Here is a 15,172-nt window from a genome sequence, read left to right as displayed (position 1 = left end):
AGCCCATGTTGATCTTGTTGTCATTCCCGCCTGCTGTAGGAGCAGGTAGAAGGCACCACATCCAGAGGCATGGCACATATGGACTGCAGAGACTAATGTGTTGCATGAGCATGTTCAAGCCCCCCCCCCAAGAAATAAGCACTATCAATATGCCTTGGGTAGTATCTCCATGATGAGACATTTATTCATAAACAAGCATCACTGTGCATTTGTGTCATATTCATTTGAGAAAGGCGGGGGGGGAGGGGATAAGGCTAAAGGATGAAGTTTGCTATCCCTGCTATCAAAGGGATAAACAGAGATCCAGTTTGGTACGGGAGTAAACAGCGTGTTGGAAGCAGAGTGAAGAGATCTCAGTTCAAATTCTCCCACAGCCACAAATCTTGCTGGGTGGCCTTACACAAATGACCTACCTCACAGGGTCAATGTGGGGAGTGAAATATTTATGTATGCTTACCTTGGACACTATAGAGGAAATAAGGGGGTGGAACAGTGATGAAGAAATAGGAGCACTGTTTATGCAAATGCTATTCAGACAACAAATGTGTGTAGAATCAACATGGGGAAAGGGGCACAATAAACTGATATATTATTCAATTTATATTGCCTCCTTCTTTCCAATGGAGCCTAGGGCAGCAAACAAGTGACAAAATAATTTAAACAATTCCAATACAGACGCAGACTGGGAAATCTCAGTATTGCAATTTAAAAGGCTTGTTAAAAGAGGAAAATCTTAGGCACCCAAAGTCAAGAGATGGTGCCTGCCTATTATTTAAAAGGAGGAAATTCCAAATTGCAGACGTCGCAGCACTTAATGCCCAATTCCTGCATTATCCAACCTCTTCAACTTGGGCATCGATTGGGTCATGTAAATACATAAGCTCTGTTCAGAGGGCACAAACCACTCCTGTCCCCTGCATTGATTCGACATATATTTGTTGCCTAAAAAGAACATTGGCCTCAACAATGATGTGAAACTACTGAAGGGATTGCCATTAATTAATTTTAGTATAATAATAAACAGAGGAGGAGGAAACAGGAAAAAGAGTTTCTAATGCCTTTAAAGCCGATTGGTTAAAGAAGCAATTTATGACCAAGATATATATGAACTAAGCTGATAGTTAATATAACCAATTATTTCCCATCTATCCTCCAAGCTGAGATCCTAATGGAAATATGTATAATGCTTTGTCAGAAATTGGGGGTGGGGGTGGGGGTTGGAATCAGATGTGGCTCATTGCAACTTTGATCAGTGATAAATGGCTATTTGGTTATAGGAAGGGGTATGCTACTGACCTAAACCATCCATCATTTTCAACACAGAAGTTGTCATCCACGGACTGACATGCAGCATGTTTGGTGTATGTTTTTCAGTGCACCCATCACAACAGTTCAGTCAGCATTTGTGCTGAAAATGCATGTCTTTCCATCATACTTACTTAATCAATCAATCAGTCAATCAATCAATCAATCAATCAAGAAAGCATTGCACTAACAAAAGAAATTGTTGTGATAATTTATGGATTGTTGAAACACCAGTGTCATTCTACAATGGTACAAAGTTGTCAGTGGAATGAGGAATGACCTACACATAAAAGAGTTTTACCAACAGTTTTGAAAGGGTAATTCACCTTTTCCTCAAACCAGAAATCAGATTCTTTGTATCACCCACGCCCGTTGAAATTCAGTGTCATTCTAAGCTGTGGTTAATTATCTCCAAATTCAGGCAATTGCTCAAAACAAAACCTGTAAAATAAACAAAGATAAAACAAAGAAATAAATTCAAGAGCCATACCCCTTATTCTGCATCACAATACATCCCATATTTTCTTCAGCAGCACTTTTTACTCTAATTCAGCTCTATGGCTTTTAGTTGCTCAGGTGCTGCCATCTGGGGGTGCTTCAGATAAATGGCTTATAATATTTTATTCTGGCCCACTTTGCTCTCAAAGGAAGCCAAAGCATCTTATTGGTGTAATGGGAAATATGTTAAAGGAAATGGTCTTATTGCCCATTCAAACTTGTGTGATGCCACGTGGAATGCTGGGAGTTGATTTTGGAATGCTGGGATGGACAATCAATGGTGTTTTTATCTTTTGTTGACATGTTGTCCTGTAGGGATTGTCCTATCTTGGGGATGATCCCCTGTTATCTGTACGAACTTCCACCTTCAAGGTATTTCCTTCTTAATTCAATCCATTTGCTGCAGTCTCTGTGCCATGTCTTGAGTGCTGTTTCCTTCCTTGTTGTTGATCCCGTTTTTAGCAGTTTGTGCATGCTGGTGCTCTTTTGCTCTCTGGTGGCTTCGAGTGTTATTAAGACTGTCCAATGGAAAACAGCTTTATCTGTTGTTATTTTCACCCTTTCTAGCTCAAAAAAGGAATATGCTATATATGAATGTTAAGTTATCTGCCCTGTGTGGTTGTGGCAGTTGTGTGTGTTCTGAGGTTTTATCCTTTCTCGCTCCTATGTTAAGTACAAGACACCACTCATATCTCCCCTGTTTTGTGCGATGTATACAGTATTTCCCTGATCTGGCTAAAATTGCTATTCTAGGTTACACTACATTTCTAGAGTATTCTTCATGCATTATGGGAGTAGCATGGAAAGTGCTGTCAAAATGTTCAAAAGCCTGGTGCCTCGTGGGTGCTGCCAATCACTGTCCCACAGGATTATCTCCTTTGATCTTGGCCAGGTGACGAGTACATGGGAAGACTTGTTGGCATGACCCTACCCATATACTAACAGGCTTTTAAAGATTATGATAGCCCCAAAATAATCATTTTACAGGAGGTAAAAATGAAGGGCACCTCTTTCCTGGAATTGGAGTTCTAGGTGGAAGCTTTCTCACAAGTTGTCTTCCTACCTGAAAGCACAGAATGACAGCTCTGTGCTATTCAGCTGGGTTGATTATAAAATATCGGCATCACCTTTCTCCTAACCATGTCCTTCTCCCTAACATTTGCCACCCTAACCGCAAACCTGCTTTGCTCAGGTCTATCTCAGCTTCATAATGTTAAATCAGGAAGGTCATGATATAATCAAGATACTTATGCTCCTGCCAGACAGCTAACAGGTCTTTGTCCTTCTGTGGTAAACTACAAGCAGAATTGCACATGGCTTTCTGCACTACTGGGATTATTGAGATCCTTCAATGTGTACATCCTATGTTCCTTCTACACCAGTGGACATGGCATAGCTGCTGTGGGTAAGGCCATCTGAAGCTCAGCACACATTCGGTATAACTTTGTGGTGGGTATCATTTTATGACTCTTAATGATTGATTTATTATGCACATTGAAATTATCAGTAAAACGTTTTTCCAATTGTTTTTCCCTCTTGAGAGATATAGCGGTGTAAGCACCATAATGTTAAATTTTGTATAATGGTGGAGTCCCTAAGATGATTGGATGTCATATGGTAACCTCCTTCCGGCAACTCCTGCTGTCTAGCTGGTGCCAAATGTATTGCTCTGCTTTCCTTTGGACACCAGGGGGTCCAAGGAAGGGGTCTTGTTCTCTGGGCAACCCAGGATATCCATGCACACTGCCCAGGCTTGCACTTCAAGGAGTTGACTTTGGTTCTGCTAATGCAGCAAAAATAACATGGAAGGAAGCAGTGGCAATTTACTGGTCTCTGCAGCCACAGCAGGCGCTGTGATTCTCCAGCAGTTTGACTTCACCCCCTGGAAATGTACTCCATTGTATCTCAAGACAGATGGATGCCAACAACAACAACGTTGTAGGACCATAATACTTTACAAAAATAATGCAAATTTTAGGAAATCGTTTTTTTATTTTTTTAAAAAAAGGTTTTACCCTCTGCCATGGCTAATGGTTGTAACCACAACATTATAGCATTATTGGGGGGGGGGGGGTTCCACAAGAAAAAACATACTACAGTCAGAAAAGTGTTTTAGTGATATTTAAATGATTGGTTTAAGAAACAAAAGTTCTGACCACATCTTAAAATGTGCCCATCACAAATGTTATGTGTGCTGAGCTGTGATTAAGTTCACTTTCCTGATATCTCGCTGCCTACGTAAAAACCGTACCTGTTGAAAAATATGGCACATTAGGCAGCTATGCCTGTGGAGGTTGTGTTCTGAATAAAGATGGACTTTCTTCAGTCTGAGAAAGATGGACGAACCACAGGGAAATTCATGATGAGAATAATTGGATAATGGTATTGTGTGGATAACAATATTGTGTGGGGCACGGGTGGTGCTGTGGGTTAAACCACTGAGCCTAGGGCTTGCCGATCAGAAGGTCGGCAGTTCGAATACCCACGACGGGGTGAGCTCCTGCTGCTTGGCCCCAGCTCCTGCCAACCTAGCAGTTCGAAAGCACGTCAAAGTGCAAGCAGATAAATAGGTACCGCTACAGCGGGAAGATAAGCGACGTTTCCGTTTGCTGCTCTGGTTCGCCAGAAGTGGCTTTGTCATGCTGGCCACATGACCTGGAAGCTGTACGCTGGCTCCCTCAGCCAATAACACGAGATGAGCGCCGCAACCCCGGAGTCTGTCAGCACTGGACTTAATGGTCAGGGGTCCCTTTACCTTTACCTATTGAGTGGATTCCCCTAAAAAGTGAATGAGGGAAGCATGACAATTCTGCACTAAATGCCTATGGTTGTATCCAGTGTTCATAATGCTCAAAGTATACCTATTGAAATGAATGGACATGACTGAGGTCCACCAACGTCAAGGGATCTACTCTAAGTAAAAAATAATTGGCTACAGCGCCTAAAGTTGGGGTATGTCTGCATCAGCGTTGCTTGTTGCATTGCTTTTCATTTCAATTTGCTGCTAGGGGTACAACCTGCAAGCTAAAAAAAAAAAATCATGCAAAGGAGGTGGTTGGCATATGATGCACATTTGCCAGTTTGTATTCCACTTCTTGACCTTCTTGCTAGTCTTTGTCTTGCCCTTTATAGCTTATTAGACTGTTGTGGGTTAAACCACAGAGTCTAGGGCTTGCTGATCAGAAGGTCAGCGGTTTGAATCCCTGCAATGGGGTGAGCTCCCGTTGCTCGGTCCCAGCTCCTGCCCACCTAGCAGTTCGAAAGCACATCAAAGTGCAAGTAGATAAATAGGGACCGCTCCGGCGGGAAGGTAAATGACGTTTCCTTGTGCTGCTCTGGTTCACCAGAAGTAGCTTTGTCATGCTGGCCACATGACCCAGAAGCTGTCTGCGGACAAACGCCGGCTCCCTCGGCCTATAGAGCGAGATGAGCGCCGCAACCCCAGAGTTGGACACGACTGGACCTGATGGTCAGGGGCCCCTTTACCTTTACCTAGTCTCTTTTCTATAATGGTAAAATTGCACCATATGCCAACATTCCTCTCTACCTTATTTCATCTGCGAACTTCTTTTAGTAGAACCTAAACCCGAGTGCTTTGCAATCCTCGCTTGAGATTCCTCCTCCCCTATTTTGGGCAAATTGCATCAAATTTAGAGATGTGCATAAAGGTGAAAATATGCTGATTCTATGTTTATTCACATTTTAATAAACAATTCTCTGAGGAGTAAGTCCTTCTGTAGGAGTGGGGTGCTCAAAGATTATCTCCCAAACCCATAAGTGCCAGGAATGAAAATGAAGCGAATGAAATGTGACAAGAGTTTTAGTCTGGGAAAATGAGTGTAGTCCCACAAGTAATCTTCAAATATTTTCCACACATAGGTGCTTCGTCTTCTCTCAGACTTGAAAAAAGTTAGACACAACTCCATCCTCCAGCTCCAGAAACAAGATTAATGGGGGTGAGGGTGGGGATGGGGGTGGAAATAGCAATGAATCTTGGGTAATTGGGTGCATATTCACAAAAACTTCCTAATTTCTCGTCCAACAAGGTAAGAGAGCTTTCTTCAAATTGATTATGGACAGATTTATCATGAAACTTTTCACATGAAGTACTCTTAATTATTTTGGGTTGTATCCAAATGCTGGTCCTATTCAGAGCAGACCCAATGAGATTAATAGACTAACTTAGTTGGGTACAAGCTTTATATTAATTAATTAATTTCAGGGTTGTTTTTTTAATCCTGCTCCACAACATTAATATCTGTAGACAACTTATAAGGCATAGGACACTGGAGGAAGATACAAATAGCAGTAGTTCTTAGAGGTGACAAGATCATGACCAGATGATCTTATACACCCTTGAGGAATTCAGCCATGCTAGATATGATCATCATGCCATTAGCCCTAGCACAGACACTCCTGTTGCTGAATACATTTTGGGAACTGAACAAAATCCCAAAGGTCTGTTTACAGGCTTATTCTTGAAGCATAGTAAACCCCAAACACATCCTAAAACTCAATCAATAGCAATATTGCAGACTCGGGTACTGCCAAGAGAAGGAAGTTCCACAGTCAAGGGGCAGCCCTCAAGTACATTTCTATTTGGGCTTCCTCATACAATTATGGCTGCAAAGTTAATGCATTGTGAAAAAAAGCTCTCTCAGCAAGTAGCTGGGTATGAACTGGTTGGATGAGAAAAGCACATATGTGTTCAAAAAGCAGGTTTCCTTGGGGAAATAAGCAGAAATCAAGCGCATTTCAGGTGTCACCTGGAGGACCACTGAGCAAATGCTTAAGTGTCTTCCACCTTCAGCTGCAATGGCGGCACTTCCTGTCAATGCCTGAGCAGAAAAAAATATGTTGGCTGTAGATATGGATGGATACAGCTGGATCACGTTTCCATCTGCAAGTATCTTTTTCAACATTACAGGAAGTGCCACCAGCCAAATGCTGAAGAGCCAAGTGGCTTCTCGAAAGAGAGTTACGTCATGGTTCCCAAAAGCACGACTGAAAAGAATAGGCAAAGGTCCTTGTTTGAAAGTTTGGTCACCCTCTGGGTGGTGGTGGCAGTGGTTGTTTAAAGTCATCTCGGGAAGTTCCTGACATTTGTCGACGTTCTCCCTGACAGAACCATGAGTTCATTGACGAGCAGATGTTTGAGCAGAACTGCCTGGAGAGCTCGATGCAGAATTACCCGTCCAGTCGCAGCCCCTCCCTTTCGAGCCACCAAGGCCTGAGCACCTCCTGCTGTTCCCGCCGCAGCAAGAAGACAACCCACCTCCCTAATTCCAGTGTGCCAGCGACCCGGCTGCGGAGCATGCAAGAACTCAGCACCATACACATCCAGTGCAGTGAGCAGCCCTCACTTACAACAAGGTACAGTAGGAGGAACTCCTTGGTCTAGGAAAGAGGGTTTGGGCAGACATGTCTCCGAGCCCAAGCAGGGACAAGTTCATTCAGGCAGTGTGTTGAGCTGGCCTCCAGGATGCTTTCCCCATGCCACAAGTCCAGCGGAGCGGAGCAGAAATGAAATTTAGTGCAAATTGGAAGACGTTTTTAAAATCGTCCATGAGGATTTGCATTGCGCATTTTCACATTCTACCGGTGGGGGTTACGGATACAGGAAATGAGTGTTTGGCACCTCCCTGCGGGGAGGTAGATGTCTCTACTCTCAGCATTACTGTATCATGGCAGTTGCTAGGAAGCAGATGGCTGGTAATGCTAGGATTAAGAATCTACAAATAACCATTTCCCCTAAGCAGTTTCAGGCACCATATAGTAAGCTTTTAAGTGGCTAACATGTGACACCCAGGCATCTGAATCTACCTTTCTTTGGTGATTTCCGCCATGGACATTCGTAAGGCCCATTCAACATGGCGAAACATCACAATTTTCTGCCTCCTGAAAAAACGTTCAGAAAGTGAGTCAGATGCGGAGAGTTGCCATCTGGAATCATATTAAGCATTACAAGGCTATTAAAAAAATACCAACAATTCACTGTGAAATAAACTCTTACATAGGCCAACATGTTGTTGTGTGAATCAGCCTACAGTCAGGGCAGCTTATGTCGAAAGCAAATGAGATCTAGTATAGTGTTTAAGGAGAAAGCAGTCAAGCCTACACTGCTGGAAGAGAAAGATAATTTTAACATATACTTGCCATTGCTGCATAATAAGCAGAAATGAGCAGCTGCAGATCTTATTGCCAGCGAGATGCTGTTCTGGGGGAAAAAATGATACCTGCTGATATTTTCCTGTTATGCAACTATTAAATGAAATGAGGTCTGTATATGGGTTAGGCAACTGTTCATATAGGAATAATCTGAAATATATATTGGTTTGATTGTAAATCATATGGTTGTGTTCAGCAGGAAATAGGTGATAACTGAAATTTCTTAATTCTTAAAAATTGAAGTGGCAAAAGAGAGTGCAGCAGTGTTGTGAGTGGGTCAATTTCTTCACCCCACGTTTAATTTGTGTATCTGCTTTAGGCTAAGGACATATAGGATAATATCAAACCGTTCTTTGCACTTTGTTAATGTGGCTCATACTATTTTCTAAGCATATTCTACCATCTGGACCCTCCCCAACCCAACATTGACATCTGCACAGCACACAGATCCCCCCTATTGGTTTTCTGCCTGAAGACCATTGAGTCAGGGTGTTAATTCAACACTGGTGCTAGAAAGTAGAATAGAATTAATAATTCTGTGGCCCCTCCTAAAACCACATACAAGTAGTGATGCTACCAGAATGCAAAATTAATCAATTCTCAAGTCAGATTTACTATGCTTGTGGTTTTCAAATGGATAATGAACCCTGACTTCAATCCAACAAACTGTTTTCATCATTCAAATGAGATTGATTGGAATTTCTACACCTGTGCAAGGGAGCATTCTTAGAATTTTTGCTGCAATATGAGGTGACCTGCCAGACCCTTTTCTGAACAAGACCAGAAATGTCCCTGGAAGTGCAATCACATAGCAATGTTTCCAGGTTCTGCATGAAAAGGGGGAGAAGATGGCTGTCCCATGTCATGATGTGGGGCCACCATCTTTTTTGTTCACAGACTATCTTGTATTATGCAAGTTTACATTCAAAATTACTTTGAAATCTTATAACAAAGAGAATTCAGAATTGCTAATGTTCATAACACAGTGAGCAAATCAGGAGTGGTCTGCAATATTTTGGTCTCACCTTTCTGCAAGGCAGCTGACACTGTAAAAGCCCACACCTAGTAACACAATAATAAAATTAATTTAAAGACAGTAATAACCTTATTTTATGAAGACTCTGGGAGGAACCTGTCCTGCCTCCAGCCATCCCCTCAAAGAGCAGATTCCTTTGGTCTGGGCAGCTGCCCTTGCACATTCAACACAGTGCAAGGTTAGCTGAATGCAAATGTGCGGAGTAGGAATTTATCCCAGATTGGCTCCAAATTATCCTTTATCTTTTATCTGCTCCATCAGGAGAATGGTAGTTAGCATTCACTGGTGATGGGAAGTTAGGTAATAGGATCCTGGCCACAACAGGCAGATCAGAGTGGGGAAAGACATGAGAGAGCAGTCACCTAGAGGCACTGAGACGGGGGAGACAGTGACGTAGGAAGGGGGAGTGCGGTGGGTGCAGTCCGCCCCCAGTGTCATCACTGAGGGGGGTGACAAAATGACAAAAATATGTTTTACAAAAAATAACTCCCGCCCCCACCACACGCCCTTTCCTACGCCACTGCAGGAGCACCCTCCCCTCGAGTGATTTCCAGTCCAGACACCAGAACCATTGTTGCCTCCAACTTTGCAGGCAGAGCACAACCTTTATGGCTAGTAGCCTTTGACAGCCCTCTCCTCCATGAATCTGCCTAATCCAGAAGCATAGCTAGGTGAGGCGGGAGGCACTGGGCGTCACACCGCGGGGCCTGCAGCCTGCCTGAGCCACGCCTCTCTCCTGAGGGGGAGGCAGCGGGCGGACTGCCTGCAAGCTGCGCACTGCTTTTTTGAGCAGTGCAGGGCTTGCGTCTGCCCACCACCTCAACTGCCCTACAGCTGAGGGGGAGGCTGCAGAGAGGCTCCACGCAGCACACTCTGCCTTGGCTCGCCCCACCCCATGGGCAGCTCACTCCGCCCCTGGCTGCAGGGCGATCGTGCCACCCTGGGCACCCGAGCGGCTAGCTACACCACTGAGGAGAGACCCATAGGCTTGAAACACAAGGCGTTGAAACCCAGAGAGCAGGGAATGGAACTTTTCTGCAGCTTGTTTGCATTATGCAGCCAGAACTTTGGGGCTCAGGGGAGCAGCAGTAAATATCCCTCCTCAACACAGCTAGAAGTCTGACCAGCAAGAGTCAGCTGCAGACAAGGAGCTGGGGTCATGCTCCCCCATAGATGGAGGGAGGCAAAAGCTTGTTGCCTGCACCCAAAGGTTTGCAAGCTCTGAAGTTCCGTATTTTGGGAAGATTGCCTCCGTAAAATAAAGAAAGCTGTAGCCTTAGTTCAACCTAATGATGTGTGCCTTGCCTCTTATTTTGTGTGTGGGTACAATAGGTTGGTACAATCAAGAGCACTGAACCATTGTAAGGATCTTATTGCTATACCTAGAATGACTGAGGTTTCAGGAGATCCTCTTTGTAAGTCACTCTAAGATTACAGCCAGGGTTTCATACTGAAAGAGTTTTTTGTCTTTGTATTGAAATCCAGATAGGCAGTTGGCTAGAGAGCAGCCCTATCATTTCCACTCCATAATTAATCATAGGATACAACCAGTGCAGCTTTTAATAGGAATGTTTCTAGCTGCCAAGCCCTTAGGACTTCTGCAGAGTGATATTTGAGCCGGGCAAGGAGTAAAGAGAGAGACAGAATGGCAGCCAAGTAATCTAGGATGACCTGTAAGGGTAGACATGTTACAGAAACAAAAGCAGGATTAACCATTAATTGGGCAGAATATTCAACAGCTAGACCCAACAAGATCATGTTGATGTTAATCAGTGTGAAGAATGAATCCGTGTTGTTCCCTATTTAGGTTGTTTTTAGATTAGTTATGGGCAATATATGTGTTTTTCTTGGCTAGTCCTCAATTACAGGTTGGAGGAGGTCCCAATCTCCCATTTTTACTCTCCAGGTATTTTGGAAATTAAACAAAGGGTCTGCTGGTTTCTCTTTAAGGTTTACAGACTCAAAAGAGAGCAGGGCAATTAAAGGCACAGAAGTCCTGTCCACTATTGAGTCTGGCAACCCTAATTTTGGATGGCAAGGGTTTTTTTTGTTTAACTGTGCCTTTAATACATACCTCATGAGCAGAAACTCATCAGGTGCAGCTTGTCCCAAGATGCATTGATGGGGCAGGCTGCACCACAGCCTCTAGGCCAAAACCAAAGAACAGAAAGGAGGACCCCAAAGGCTAGCTTTTGGAATTTAGACCTGTCTTGCTGAATGCATCCATACCTTTACTGCCAGTTTATCAAGAAATCCCCCATGTCCCCAACTGAAGAGGTTCCTAGCTGCATAGAGTCCTTTGCAGCCCACCACCTAGTTTTAGCCTAGCCTTTACAACCTCTGACAAAGACAATATTGTGCAAGGGATATCCAACACTTGCGACAAACAGCTTGCTCCTTTTAAACTTCTGCTCCTTTTAATCCTCCCCACCCCACCCCACCCCGGCTGTCTTTTGTCTTTTAGTCGATCCAGCCTAAATATGAAATCAGACGATGGGCTGAGACCGAACTGCAAAGCCTCCCAAATAACTACAGCAATCATCAGCATCCCGACGCCTCCAGCACTGACCCCAGAAGGCGAAAGCAGGCCTGCCCCATCCAGTCCCGGCCACTCAACGAACATTGCCGCTATGAGCAGCAACATTGTCAAGGTTTCGGCTTTGTAAGGCTGTGTTGGTCAAAGGAGGCTGCTTGGAAGGCCAGCGTTTCTCTCCCTTTCCCCCACCTCCATGTTCCTCCTTTGCTGCAAATTGTGCCTAGATGAGTGGCTGGATGGACAGCTAGACCAACCTGACCAACATCTAAGAATTAACTGCGGGAGCCTGACAAGGCAGCTTCCTTCAAACTCACATTCATGCTGCAGAGTGAGCTCAGAAGAACTGGGAAGCTAGAAGGAGCTCTCTTTTGTCTGGGTTGGAAGGAGCTCTCTTTTGTCTGTCAACAAGAAGAAGAAATGTTCCCAGATGGGGGGCATAGAAGAGTTTCCAGAAAGTGGAAGAGACATCCTGTCATAGCTACGAGAAAGTCAATAAAGAAGCAGAATTATAACACTGTGTATCTCAGCACCTTTTCAATGGTTTTTAATGGATAATATTTATTCATAAGGATATGACTGAAAAAGGTGATTAGAAAAAAATGGATTTTGTGATTATTATTATTATTATTTCCTTCATGCAGCAGGATCTTTTAATCAACCAAAAGTACACATTTGCTTTCTTTTATAGCTGAAGGTTTTAGGCAAAAAAAAAAGCCACCTTGTCACGAAAATTTGGTTTTCATTATTTTGTGAGTGCGTGTGTGGGTGAGAGCAAGCAAGAGGATTCGTGAAACTTGGCACACTCCGACTACAAAAGATCTGAGCACACTTTCCGGTTTCTGGGCTCAACCCTGCAAAGACGTACCATCTGCATGGTCCACGACAAGCTTTAAGTAGTGCCTGTAGAGCCAGGGGTTCTACTCACTGTGTACCCTTTTCTTGCATGAGTGTGTCTTTGCAGGCTTCAGCCTTTAGTGCGCAGTAGCAAAAATAGAGACCTGCATGCAATCACACACACACAAGCACCAATAAAACTCTCATTGTGGATGGCATTCTTTCTTAAGACAGGTTTTTTTTTCTGTAATTGCCTTTTAATTCAACACAAATTGCAGTTGCAAACAGTGTATTTGTCTGCTAATTATTGTATGTGCTGGAGAAAAAAATATTTGTTGGGGGAAAGACAGGCATTTGTAGTCCACCACAATTTTCTGCTTTTTAAAAAATTATTTTGTTATCACTGGCTTGTTAAAGAGTGTGACTAGAATAACCAGTTCTGTATTTTTTAAAAAGTCTAAAGAAGTAAGCCTAGGGGGGATTTTATTTTTTAATCTTGTACACACGAGTTTCAAAGAGAGCAAAATTAGTCAAAGCAACTGCGCCAGATGTTCAGAAATGCTCTGTAATCTATGCCCATGCTTCTTTCTTTCTTTCTTTCTTTCTTTCTTTCTTTCTTTCTTTCTTTCTTTCTTTCTTTCTTTCTGTTTTATATGTGTTTATTTAATAGCATTGGAAGTGTCTCCCATTGTATATAGTAGCCAGATAGTCTGTGGAAACTGTCCTTGGTAGGAATACTTCAGGAGCCAACTGTTTTGCATGGACTGATAGTGTGTCTCATTTTGTAATGCAGTCCTGTGGCTCTTGGTGACAGTCTCTGGGTTGCATCAGTTTGATGGATCAAGCAATTTAACAATATTTGACTTTCCCTTGTTAAAGCATCATTTCCTGCCAAAGAGGAGGGTCGCTTCTAGATTGTTGGGATCTACTTTATATTAGAGTACCATTTCTAAGCAATTTATAAAAACACTGTTAATAGATGGTTAAATATGTTTCAAAAATAGTTCACCAATTGTTAAAATATTGTTATACTGTTTAGAAAGCGTAGGACTGTGAGTCATAACCAGCTATAAGGTTTTATACCGATGTTCTCATAATGTACCTCCCTGGGTGCAAACCTGTGGGACTTCCATCCATGTCAACAAGGCTTACAATACTGTAATACAGAGCTCTGTGGATTGTGTTCTTTTGTCACAAATTTTCTTAACCTTTTCGGACTCATTTAACCTTTACATTTATTCCAAATGTATTTTAGGTTGTGTACCCCATAATGTCTTTTGCAGCTTTGCAGCTTTCATTTTTGGCAAACCATCACAAAATGTGGCCCAGAATGTTTTTGATCCTGAAATTGTGTTGCTGTGAAAACGAGGTTTTGCAAACCCAACATCATGCTCAGAAAAAATAATAATAAGCAGCTCCAATGGGGGAGGGAATCGTCTTTATTTTCAGACTTCTATTCTGATTTGCTTTTCGGCATCTAAATTAAAAGCATTGAGCAAATAGTGCTTGGAAGCCACACACACAAAAAAAGAATAAAAACAGCTAGTTCTAATGAAATGTACCTTTCAGCCAAATAAAATTAAAACTTAATGTAACGTATGATCACCTACTAACAACAAACTTGTTTTAGTTCATTTCTTTTTTCTCAGATACCTTATAGTGCTATGTTTTTGTTTATTCTAAAACCCATTCCATCTTCAGCTTTCAAACAAGGAATTTTTGTGCATTGGCCACAGAATCCCTCGCAAGCTCAGTCCTAGGATACAACAGATGATGCCAGGTGGCAACCAAACCAATTAGGTCTACATTGTCCTGCACATACTGTGTCACTGTGTTGTAAGAAAAAAATGGCAATGGTGGACATGTAAACTTGTCCATCATGAAACAGTCTTCTCATCAAGAAATTCCCAATAAGCTTCTGAGGAACTGAAGGTTCCAAGGACACAGTTTTTAAAAGCCACTGTTCTAGTAACATAACAGGCCTTAATTTACCCCTTAATGTTTGTCCAAGAACCCTTTTTCAATACCACAGTTTAGCCTTGGAACAAGTAAAGGATGTGCCTTTGAGTGTCTGCAGAGTAGCGTCACGTCCCTATCCCCACCCCCTATTAAATAACTAGCACCAGTCCCACACATCCAGGATTAGGGGAAAGGTTTGTCGGCCAGTGGCGAACAAATAAACTTCAGCTCTGGTACCTCTGATTTTCGAAATTAAGTACTACATTGTCCTCGAGTCCAATCATTTCATTATCCTGTTTAATTCGCTCCAGTGAAAGCAAAATTTTGCTATTTCCCTTGTGAAACTGGTGCACAGTCTAAGAGAACTGACCCTTAAGAGTCTCAGTGATGCCCAATTTAAACTTTCCTTTGCTTCGTTTAACTTCATCACATCTCATTATACCTCTTGCCTAGTCAATTTGAAGCTTGATCCTTCACTACCCTCGCCATATTGCATTGACTTTTTACATCTGTGCAAAGGGAGGCTAAAATGCAGGGTGTCTTTGCACATGCAGGATATGCCACGGCTCTAGTAGAAGCAAACCCTTTTCGTTGAAAGATCGCAGATTATGTAATTGGTGTAAAATGACAGTTTATATGGGGAGAAGAGCCTGGCTTCATTAAGCCGCAGTCCAATACTATCCAGCCCTTCTACAAAAACTTCTACTCCCATCTCCAGTGCAGAGTTGTGGTTCTTATCATGCATGGCCCACAGGATGGTATAGAAAAGGACGGCCTCTGGTTCTTCTGCCTCCCTGCACCATGGCAAAAGTATCTTTATTCAGCAGCATTGCAGG

General features: G+C 42.8%; 1 protein-coding gene across 5 annotated transcripts in view; it reads left to right on the top strand.

Annotated features, from left to right (window-relative positions):
* The window catches only part of KCND3 (potassium voltage-gated channel subfamily D member 3), a 278,323-nt gene extending 264,778 nt beyond the window's left edge, over positions 1-13,545 (top strand). For 4 of the 5 annotated variants that reach the window (XM_035122268.3, XM_088674387.1, XM_060277148.2 and 1 more), the window contains 3 exons: positions 2,119-2,175; positions 6,929-7,176; positions 11,472-13,545. In XM_035122268.3, coding sequence (XP_034978159.1) covers positions 2,119-2,175; positions 6,929-7,176; positions 11,472-11,673 — 507 coding nt within the window. In that variant the 3' untranslated portion in view covers positions 11,674-13,545. The remainder of the gene's footprint in view (positions 1-2,118; positions 2,176-6,928; positions 7,177-11,471) is intronic. The other variant, XM_088674386.1, reaches the window with a different exon arrangement.
* Positions 13,546-15,172: the final 1,627 nt, after the last annotated feature.

The sequence above is a fragment of the Zootoca vivipara genome, chromosome 7, assembly GCF_965207765.1.
Source record: "Zootoca vivipara chromosome 7, rZooViv2.hap1.1, whole genome shotgun sequence".
NCBI lineage: Eukaryota > Metazoa > Chordata > Lepidosauria > Squamata > Lacertidae > Zootoca > Zootoca vivipara.
Note: the sequence above shows the minus strand (reverse complement) of the source record. Positions and strands in the feature narration are given on the sequence as shown.